Raw genomic sequence first — 11,535 nt, forward strand, 5'->3', positions numbered from 1 at the left:
CTTTATTGCCCCATTATATATATATATGTGTGTATGTGTGTGAGTGAGAGAGAGAAAGATGTACCCCCCCCCCCCTCCCCAAAAAAATAAAATTGCCTCGTATTGAATGTTGCCCCCAAATTGCCTCACAACGCCCACAGCCGAAAGGTCTTACCATCCTAACCCACAAGCCTTTTTAAACAAATTTAAAAGTATGGATGTAAATGAGCCGAGCCGAGCCCAAGCTCGACTAGGCTTGAGCTCGGCTCGTCTAACTCACACGGAGCTCAATTTGTTTTGAGCTCTATTTTCATAGCTCGAGCTCGACTCAAGAATAGATTTTCAAGCTTTGAGCTTGGCTTGTTGATAGATTTTCAAGCTCGAGCTTGACTTGTTTACTATTATTAAATATTTTTTATTATATTTTTGTATCTATTTTTTTCAATTGTAATAGACATTATTTAGTTATCTTTTTTATTTTTCATAATATTATATATACTAATGAGTAATTATTAAATTTATATTTAAACAATTATATAAATGACATACTTGTTTAGACTTATGAACCGGTTCAAACTTAATAAGTGAAGTTTAAACTTGTTTATTAAACGAGCTTTTTTTAGGCTCCAGCTCAATCCAGCTCGGCTCAATCGAGTTTTTTCACTCATTTTATTTGCACAAAAGCTTAAACTTATTACCATTTTATATTCACAAGTCTAGTAACAAAACAAATATAATGACACCCCATTACTTCCATCCTGTTAATAATAATATTCATCACCCCATTAAACACTTTCAATGGATCGTTGGCCTGAGGTAATCAATCAATCAATTAATCACACATTCACCATACAATTGATCTGGGTATATTAATAATAATCGAAAACCCATGTCATGTGTATATGATCTCCAATTGCAGAGAACCTGGGTTGAAAAATGGTGGGATTGCAGTTGCATAGAGTTATTATTATGGCCAAGGGTTGTTCATAAGTGGCTTAATATACCCACTAACAGCTCTGATTACAGTGCTGATTCTGATGATAGTGTTCATCATCCCACTGATGCAGGTTGGTTAATTTGTTGTTTGTGTATTGGGTTTTGAATATTAGTGTTTATTTTGATTTGTTTTGGTTGCAGAAGGTGGTTTGGATAAGAAAGGTGATGACTTTCAGAATAATGATCATATTGGTAATTGCTGTTTTTTTTATAATTTTTATTATGTTATTATCAATGTTTTGAAATCCGGTTTTTTACGTATACCGGAATGAGCTAAAATATGGTTCAACCGGGTTGAATGTTTACCTTAGGCCAGCCGTAGTGGGCGGATTGTTTGGGCGATGAGGGGCGACGACGGGCTACAACACCGCCCCCCGGGCAATTTCAGGGGCGATAGGGGGGGGGGGGGGGGTTTCTCGCCCTCTCTTCCTTTACTTTTATTATTATTATATTCATATGTGAGTTGCATATATATACATATATATAGGGGCTACAACACCACTACACCCTTAAAACAAAAACCCACCCTTTGCTAACTGGGCGTCACATGACGCAAAACGCCCCATTTTGTAGCCCCTCCACTTTCATATAAAGATAACTTCAACTCCAAAATAACCTAAAAATATATGGCTCCATAATAAAAAATAATCGAAAAGCTAATCTATAACTAAAAAAAAACAGTACAAAAGCACTTGATTTTTAAACAAAGTTACGCTTAAAATAAAAGTGTGCAATAGGTTTATGACATCGTTTACTAGTTTACTCGTTTGAATTTTATCGGCTAGGTTAAAGCTCATTTTAATAAATAATATGGGCGGTAAAAATATCAAAAATCTAATGGCATAAAACAGGTTTGCCGGTTTAAACCAGTATTTAAAAAAAAGCCGGCGGTTTGATGCTCAAACAAACCGCTTAAAAATACCGGGTGCTTGTATGAACTGGTTTTTAAAACACTGGTTATTATATTATGTTGACCAATGACCACCTTTTTGTTTCTTGACATTTTTGAATATTTACGACCGGTTATTTAAATAGGCGTGTAAACGAACCAAACGTTCATGAAGTGTTATGCTTTCTTTAGCCCCTAAGGCCCAAAACTTTTGTTTTCAGTAGAATCGGATTTGCTATCCAAAAGGGGGTAGCGGCGCAGCTAGTTGCGCGTTTACCTGCTACTTTATTGCAATTAGTTTGTTCATATATTGAAAAGTTTATTTATGAAGATTAAAAAAATAAATAAATAAAAAAGTTTGTTTAGGTTTTAAACGAACGAACATGAACAAACACGAACATGCCCATTTTCTTAATGAACGGACATGAAAAAAAAATTGTTTTTATTAAAGTTAAATGAACGAACACGAACATGCCCTTGTTCGTGTTCGTTTAGTCAAAGTTACATGAACGAGCACGAACACTGGGAAATGTTATAATGGTCCTGTAAAACTAAATTAAGGTTTCTATGCAATATCATATGATAAATGGTGGAAGTTAATTGGTTAAATCCACCATTGTATCTTTTATGATGTATTTTTCATTTGTAAACAGAAAAAATGTTGAAATTACTAAGAAAACTGCAGAATTATGCGATAAATTTATTCAAATCACGAGGGCTTGTTGCTGTTTCTTTTTTGACATCAGGAGCTTTTCCCAGGTCAAGAAGAAGGAAATCGGAGACATTTCGAGCACAACTTATTGACTCAAAGGAACTCAGGTTATATTATATATGATTCACAAATCACACATTAAGTCACATTAGGTGATTAGGGGTGTGAATCTCTGACACGACACGAGGGTTTAACCTGCCAACCCATTTAACTAAACGGGTCGGGTTCGCGGGTTCGTGAGTTGACTCGTCTAAACCATTTATAGTAATTTGTATTTTTACAATTAAAATGTAAATGTTTTATATTAATTTGTATTTTTTTGTTGTAAAGTGTAAATTCGAAGTATTAATATACGAAAACAATAAAAATAAGTACAAACTTTCAGGTCAAACGGGTCATGTTTGGGTCAACCTGTGAATATGCGGGCCGTGTTTGGGTTCACATATTTATTGATTATTACTTTTAATGTTGTTAAGGGTATCTGCTAATACTTGGAATGTTGGAGGTGAAGTTCCACCAGAAGATTTAGATATTAGAGACTGGCTCGATACCGACTACCCTGCAGATATATACGTGATCGGGTGAGTATAGCTTTTGAAAGTTTAATATAGTTGCATATAATACTATTTGAATGATGTTTCATTTTTTATAATAAAGCAATTTAGAAAGTTGTAAACACTTGTATACTATGTGTGACTTTCAAACAAACCAGACGCTCAGTGAACGGTTCACGGACCATTCGGCGGGACGTTCGTGTATGTGAGTATGAACATTAAAGTTTGTTCATTTAGTTAAATGAACGAACATAAATACATGTCTCATTCATTCATTTATGTTCATGAACGTTAGTTTGTTTAAATTCATTTATGTTCGTTAGTTTACGTTTGCTTAAGTTCGTTAATATATTCATTTAAGTTTTTTTGGCCCGTTACAAGTTGGTTTAGGTTTATTAAATTTTTAGGCTCAGTTACGTTTGTTTTTAGCTCAGTTATGTTCATTCATTTACAGTTGTGAACAGTTCATTTATACCGTTAGCGAACACGAACATGTTCATTTTCTTTACCGACGAACAAGAAAACCCCGTTCGTTTAATAGTTTGTGCCCGATCGTTTGCTCAATTAAAGTTAAACGAACGAGCACGAACATGTCTTGTTCGTGTTCGTTCAGTTCGTTTACAAGTCTAGTTCAATCTGTTTCATTTTTAGCTATTAATTTATATTACATGTTTGAGATAATAGCAATAAACATTACCAAACTTGACTAAATTCACATAAAATGGGTAGATAGATACTTATAGATTATCACTAAAATAACTTAAAAGAATATATCATAATGCAAGTTATTTGAAGATTTATATGTTTTGTGCATCAAACGAGCCAAAAAGATTGCATTTTTATGGAAAATGCATAGTCTATGGAGCATACTAATGCAGACACCATGTTTCGTTTTAAAATTTTTTCTCAAATAATGTTCATTTAAATTGTATTTAAGTTAAAAGTTTTATTTTACATGAGAAAAGATACAATACAATAATACCTTAACGTACAATAGGTACGCGAATCCCCCTTTTCACGAAATCGATCCATGAAATCACATCCAAACATCTCGGAATCGTCAATACATATCCAATTAATCATTGGTTCACCGGAAAAAACAGTTTTGGATCGTTAATTGATCAATTTTTTACTTTTTCCCATGAAAACCGTTTTTGAGGTTTTCTGTGCGTTTTAGGTTTTTGGTTGAGCGTTTTAGTTTTTTTGCCTTTGAGCGTCTCGTGTACCTATCGTACGTTAAGGCATTATTGTACAGTATCTCGACCCTATTTTACATAACATTCTCTACTTGCAGTTTTCAGGAAATCATACCTCTAAACGCTGGAAATATATTCGGTTCTGAAGATGACCGACCGATTCCCATATGGGAAAACATCATTCGTGAAAACTTAAACAATATTCAACCCGAAAAAACCAAAGCCAAATGTTACAGTCACCCTCCTTCTCCATCAAGATTAAAATCATCCGAGTATTATCCTCCAAATGTAGAACATGAAACCGAAACCATGCTAGAAAGTGAAACCGACATCGATGTGGAAATAACAGATTCTAAAGAAAAAGTAGAAGAGTTTGTTGATACAGTTAAAGATTCAAAATCTTTTAAAAAGTATGATCCTTTTGAGACGTATTTGAAAGGTGACAACAAAGTCAAACTAGAAGTCAACGGGCTTGCGAAACTAGATATTGACCGGAAAAGAAAACCGCAATATGTGAGAGTTGTAAGCAAGCAAATGGTTGGTGTTTTTATTACCATTTGGGTACGTAGAAGCTTGCGGAAACACATACAAAACGTAAACGTGTCAACCGTTGGTGTTGGTGTAATGGGCTACATAGGTAACAAGGTTTGTTTCTTCTTTCTTTATAAAAAATTTATGTTAAAATTTTCAAAAATAAAAATTTATTTTGTTTCTTTTTTAGGGGTCAATATCTGTGAGCATGTCAATATATCAAACAAACTTCTGTTTCATATGCACTCATTTAACGTCCGGTGAGAGAGACGTTGATATTGTTAAAAGGAATGCTGACGTGGACAAAATATATAAACGAACACGTTTTAATTCGACGTCAAATGTTCCACTTCCAAGGAGTATTAAGGATCATGAGTAAGTATAGGTTATGTGAAACTCATGTTTTATTTTGTACTTTAAACGCCATCTTACCAATGGATTTTGTAATTTTTAGGCGGATTATATGGTTGGGCGATCTTAACTACCGGTTTAACTTGTCATACGAGGAAACACGTGAATTGATTTCTAAAAACGCGTGGTCCCAGTTGCTAGAGAGTGATCAGGTAAGTTGTTATGATATTAATATCTTTAAATTTCTTGAATAAACCGATTTTGTGGTTGTATGCGTTAATTACACATTTGGGTAGGCTCGTAAAGTGTAAACGAACCGAACGTATAGAGAACCATTTGGCCGGAAGTTCGTTTATTTAATAAAATAATAAATGAGCAATTTTTTTTTTTGCTCATTTAGTAAATGAAGGAACATGAACGCATGCCTTATTTGTTCATTTATGTTCGTCTATATATTCACGTAATTATTTAGGCCCATTTATGTTCTTTCAGTTTACTTTTAATTGGAGTTCACTCAGTTATGTTCGTTTATCTCTAGTTAGTTATATTCATTCGTTTACATTCGTGAAGCGTTCGCTATTAATGGACAAACATAAACGAACACGAACATGTTGGTTTTATTAGTAAACAAACATGAACGAGAAAATCTCGTTCGTTCGTGTTTTCAGTTCGTTTACTAGCATATGTTTGGGGAACTCTTGAGCCCTTTGACCCGTTAACTAACAAAATACAACCCGAATCAACCCGTTCATAAGTAAATGGGTTAAATTTGCGACCCGTGGCTAACAGGCCCGTCATAGTTCTCATAAATTTGTACCTCTTTTAACAAAGTTTTGATAAATTTGCAGCTAAGAATAGGAGGTGCGTTTGACGGGTGGACCGAAGGCGCGCTAAATTTTCCACCGACTTACAAATACGAGCCAAATTCAGATAAATATTATGGAGAGGATCCTAAAGTTGGAAGGCGTACTCCTGCATGGTAATATAGTTTAATTCTTATTAGTATTGCTTTATATTAATCTTTTGTTTAACAGGCACTTTTATTCAGGTGTGACCGTATACTTTCGTATGGGAAGGGGATGCAGCAACTGAGCTACAAACGGGCTGAAATTAGACTCTCGGATCATAGGCCCGTTTCTGCATCGTATATAATAGAAGTTGAAGTGTTTTCGTTAAAAAAGTTACAACGGGCCCTTACGATTACTAATGCAGAGATGGAAAACTATGGATTTTGTACAGTGCAGGGTTAAATATTATATAAAAATGTTTTGTGCTTAATAATTTAAACGCAAAACTTGTAATTTTTTTTATTTATTTTACTGATGCAATTGCATTATACATCTTATTATTGATGATTTGTGCTCAACATTTTTTACTCAAAACTATATTTATGCAACTTATATAAATTAATTGCATTAAATGAAGTATATTAAAACTATAATAAAAATGAAGTGCACCAGCCGGGAATCGAACCCGGGTCTGTACCGTGGCAGGGTACTATTCTACCACTAGACCACTGGTGCTTGTGCTCATCGTCTTCTGAGTTTTTTATATATTCCAAATATTTAACTTTTGTGTTTTTTTTATAATGATTCAATTTATAAATATATTTTTACTAAAAGCTATAAAATAAGATTGATATAATTTCATACAATTTATTATTTACTAATATTTTCGTTTGGTCAACCTCTTTCGGATATGAATCTATCTGATTCAGAAGCAAAGAAAATGTATCAGTATCTCAATTTCAGTTCAAACATGGGGTATTCACTTTATCAATATATCAAATCAACGGTGGGGTCTATTGCTATGTAGGCTTTTGCTTTCTGAGGGTTCGAATCCCTCGGGATGAATAAATATATAGTAAAAGCTATAAAATAAGAACTCATTTGATGTTATTTTTTACAATTGTTTAAATTCAATGAGCTAAATGAAACAATCATAAAACTTTATTATTATTTAAAGTTTTTTTTTCATGATTACCTCCTACTTTCAGTTAAAATTGAAAAATATATCAATAAATAGTAACCAAATTCTATAAGGGGGGAAGAATGCCCTCGGAATGAAGGATCAGGATGCTTGCCACGCCAACAAAATGTACAAAGATCTCGGGAGGTTCGGCGTGGCGAACCCGATCAGGAGGAAAAAATGTGAAGGAGGTTCGGCGTGGCGAACCCGATCAGGAGGAAAAAATGTGAAGGAAATGAGATTTTAGGAAAAAGGGAACCAGGAGGGCGGGAACACCGTCACTCCCCCTACAGTATCGTTCAAAATTTCCTCATGAATGAAAGTCCCAGATGGGCACTCCTTGGACCCTAAGTTTATCAACTCGTCCTTGATGACCAAAACCATTTTACACATGCCTATATGCGTTATCCGCTTATCTTACGATAGACAACACAATTACAATATAAACGTAAATCAACAACTTATAAGTTGATAATAACAAACATAACATTCAAGGTGGTTATTTTTCTATTTTACTATGTTAAATTTTTCAACAAAAACATGAAATGAGAATAAAAATACCAAATAAAGAAAAAAGTTAGAGTGTGAAAAAAGTGGACATTTTATTGGTTTTCCATATTTCCACTCTTTTAGTCTTTTAACATACAATGGTTACTCCCCAAAATTGTGTGTGTGACATTTACATTAAAATCATGTGAGAAAAATTTAAAATCTTGAAAATAATATTTATTATAGTATTATGCTTGTAAAATATATAGTATAGACGAATTCAAAATTTTTAAAATAATATTATAGTGTTATGCTTGTAGAACCATGACTAATGAGCTTTTGAAACATCCAAACTAATACTACAAGTTAATAATATAAATTCAAATCAAATCATCTAAAAACACCCCCCAAACAACCAAATTCGCGATATCATATTACACGTTTACTGTCTAGAATCGAACTCAACTTTACACAATTCTTTTCAAATATACCAACAAAACTATGTTGTTTTCATCTTGTTCATACAACTTTTACAACTAAAAAAACAATGTGTTTCATGTACCATATGTGTTACATACAAACCACTACATGTCTTCAACAGTTCAACACTTGTGGTTTCTTCAACCAATACTGACTAAACCTCTGTCTTGCATACTCCATGTAATCAAACTCAATCTGGTTAACATAACCCTGTTAAAAAAATTAACAAAAAAAAAAAAATTAAAATTTAAAACTATTTAAACATAATATGACTAAAGAGAACAAAATGTTAAAGGTAACGTACCGAGATTATTCCCCATAGTCCCCAAAACAGATGGTTCGCAAGAGCGTATTTTTCCACGTCATCGATAAGCTGATCGACATCCGTATCGCTCGGTTGGTTTCCTGTAAACATCAACAAACAAGACTTATAAAATTTTTAATATTAGATAGAGACATATTATATTAAATATGCTTCTTGGTACATTTTGGTAAGAGTTGTAGATAAGATAGCTTGACTATTATTTTTAACATATAATTTTTTCAAGACAAGAACAATAAATGTTTTAAAAGATTACAACTTTAGCCTAGTTCAACTTTGTTGGTACATATTTCACGAGGGTAAAACCGTAAAACTGTAAAACCCGTAAAACCGTAAAACTGTAAAACTGTAAAATTGTAAAAATCTTACCTGCTGCGCTAAGATACGCCTTCACAAATCTTTGTCTCTCCTCCAAAGCTACCATTTTTTTAAACATAAGTTAATTTAAAAATGACCAAAATACCCTTCAATAGTAAAAAAAATGCCGAAAATATTATACAAAAAAAAAGATTAGAAAATATTACTTGGGTACTTGTTATAATCCAAAACTTGAGGTGTATCAGTGTGATAATCAGCAGCCCATTCACAAAAATGATTCGCAATATCGTACCCCGCAGGGTTATGGCTAGCATACTCATAGTCCTGTTTAGTTCACAAGATTAATAAAGATTCAAACTTTATTATCATTTATACTTTCAAGATTTATAAAATTTCACAAAAGTTTCATATTTCGGTAAAAATAACTTACGATTAGTGTGACGGTTCTTGTATTATCATCAATCATAATATTCCCATACTGCAAATCATTATGACAAAAAACAACATCTTGGTGGTGTTTCGACAACTCACTTTCCAACGTGTCGATTTCATTTCCTATAACGTCGAGTTTGAATTCGTTAGCGTGTTCTTGAGTGCACAAACTTCCAGCCTTAATCAGCCATTTTCTGCAAACAAAAACAGAAGATCAATTTACTATCAAAATTTTAAAATATTTTATAAAACATTAATATACAATATACCTCATTGTTGACCAAAGAACAACAGTCTTTGACCCGGGCATATTAAAGCCATGAAACTCCTTCACTTTGGCTGCAACTAGTGTCGATATTTCGGGATCACGAAGATCAGAAGCTGACAGTGTCTGTGATGTCATGAAATATTAATATATGTACTACTTATAAAATATGTTGCAATGAAATGTTAATAACTCAATATATATATATATAGGATCAAGATCAGGATCATGTGAGAACGATTTTGGACAAAAAAAACCCAAAAAAAATCAAAAAACAAAAAAAAATGCAAAAATGAAAAAAGTAAAAAAAACCAAAATTCTTATTTATCATCCCTGTTTCATAAAAAACAAAAAAAACCGTCTCGGTTTAGCTAAATTATACATATATGTATAATATGTACATACATGTTTTTTTTCTTATACACATATGTACAATTTAAAGTAAATGATAGTGTACATATGTGTACATTACGTAACTATAGATTAAATGAAATTATACACATGTGTATAATACGAAGTTTGTTTTTTTTTAATGAAACCGGAACGAAATATAAGAATTTTGGTCTTTTTACTTTTAAAAAATTTTTGTTTTATAATTTTTTTAAGGTTTTTTTAGTGGTTCAAAATGGTTCTAATGGTTATATATATATATACCTTTGCGTGAATAAACTCCTCAACTCTGCCTTCTGGGAACAGTCCGAAAAGGCGTGGGCCATGCCCGTGGGTCGAGATCAGCTCAAAGGTCTGGATTTCCTCGGCCCGGTCAAAGAAAATATCCGACCCTTCACCATAAATTCTAACCAAAACCGCTCGTTCTTCAGCATCAGTATTGTTTTTGGGCCAAGTAACTCGATATACAACATTAGTCATCGCGCCACTTAAATGAACAGCTTGTATTTTGTTTGTATCTAACACGTCTCCCCAATCATTAGCGAGTGAAACCAGTAGTTTCATTAGTTCTTCGGGTTGTGTCCCTTCGATGATTCCACTAATCTTTGCAGTCATAACTGCAAGAATTTTATCTGCCAAAAGATGTATATAATCATTATAATTCAAGCACAAACACATAGACATTTTGACTTTTGGGGTCAAACAGATTAATAATTAATAACAAAATAATACAAATACTAATAATTTAAGAAAATTTTTAGTAAGAAAAACAATAATATTCAGTAACATATATAATCATAACATTTCAGTGACATAATCAACAATTAATAACAAAATCAATCGTTTTGACTATTTCGGCCACGAAAATCAAGATTTATGAAAACGTAAACTTGATTCGCATAATAACATCTTTGACCAAGAATCAAGATACACAATCAATGCAAAATGTTATGTATGCAAACAAAGTATGACCACAAAACTTAAAAATAAACAATATCCAAAATAGATTAATTTCCCAATTGAACAATGATTAAAAACAGAGTTTAGAAGATAAATTATAGCACAAACACATACAACATTTTGACTTTTTGGGTCAACCATATCAAAAATTAACTCCAAAATTAACATACAATTCTATAGATTTTAGCAATAACTTCAATCTTGCATCAAACACTATACTAGATACTACAAATTCAAGAAAACAGAGTCTGATAGGTAAGTTTGACTTTTGAGGTCAAACATATCAATATTTATGTATGTAAACAGATTATCAACAAAAAACTTAAAAGTAAACAAAATTTAAACATAATAAATAATCAATAATCCAAAATCAGATTAATTACTAAATTTAACAATGATTGAAAACAGAGTTTGGAAGGTAAATTAAAGCACAAACACATACATTTTGACTTTTTGGTCAAACATATCAAAATTAACTCCAAAATTGACATAAATGAATGATAAGTAACCAAATAAGTATCAATAATCATAAATTAACATACAATTTTATATATTCTATGCAATCCAAAATCAAAAACTTCAAGATTAAAAACAGAGTTTGACTTTTGACTAAAAAATTTAAGTCAAAAAATTAACATACAATTTTATCAATTATGCAATAACTTCAATCATACATTAAACCCTAATACCAGATTCTACAAAT

At 32.3% G+C, this 11,535-nt stretch overlaps 2 protein-coding genes and 1 non-coding gene across 3 annotated transcripts; 1 reads left to right on the top strand and 2 right to left on the bottom strand.

The window, feature by feature from the left end:
- Positions 1-868: 868 nt before the first annotated feature.
- LOC143573857 (type I inositol polyphosphate 5-phosphatase 1-like) lies at positions 869-6,463 on the top strand. The gene is made up of 9 exons (XM_077058635.1): positions 869-1,046; positions 1,117-1,167; positions 2,611-2,683; positions 3,053-3,157; positions 4,425-4,971; positions 5,048-5,232; positions 5,312-5,420; positions 6,057-6,187; positions 6,257-6,463. Exons 1-9 carry the CDS (start codon positions 869-871, stop codon positions 6,456-6,458), a joined length of 1,581 nt encoding a protein of 526 aa, XP_076914750.1. The 3' UTR covers positions 6,459-6,463.
- A 197-nt stretch (positions 6,464-6,660) lies between these two features.
- On the bottom strand, positions 6,661-6,731 carry TRNAG-GCC (transfer RNA glycine (anticodon GCC)). The gene has a single exon. It is a non-coding gene; the product is annotated as a tRNA-Gly (tRNA).
- A 1,287-nt stretch (positions 6,732-8,018) lies between these two features.
- On the bottom strand, positions 8,019-10,528 carry LOC143573862 (putative choline kinase 3). Its single transcript, XM_077058638.1, has 7 exons — positions 10,137-10,528; positions 9,487-9,608; positions 9,216-9,411; positions 8,992-9,109; positions 8,837-8,884; positions 8,450-8,550; positions 8,019-8,355 (listed from the first exon to the last, which is right to left on the bottom strand). Exons 1-7 carry the CDS (start codon positions 10,485-10,487, stop codon positions 8,260-8,262), a joined length of 1,032 nt encoding a protein of 343 aa, XP_076914753.1. The 5' UTR covers positions 10,488-10,528; the 3' UTR covers positions 8,019-8,259.
- Between the last annotated feature and the right edge of the window lie 1,007 nt (positions 10,529-11,535).

Source organism: Bidens hawaiensis, unplaced genomic scaffold, assembly GCF_021521415.1.
Source record: "Bidens hawaiensis isolate Kalapana, Puna unplaced genomic scaffold, B.hawaiensis_p1.1 tig00026657_1, whole genome shotgun sequence".
Classification (NCBI taxonomy): Eukaryota; Viridiplantae; Streptophyta; class Magnoliopsida; order Asterales; family Asteraceae; genus Bidens; species Bidens hawaiensis.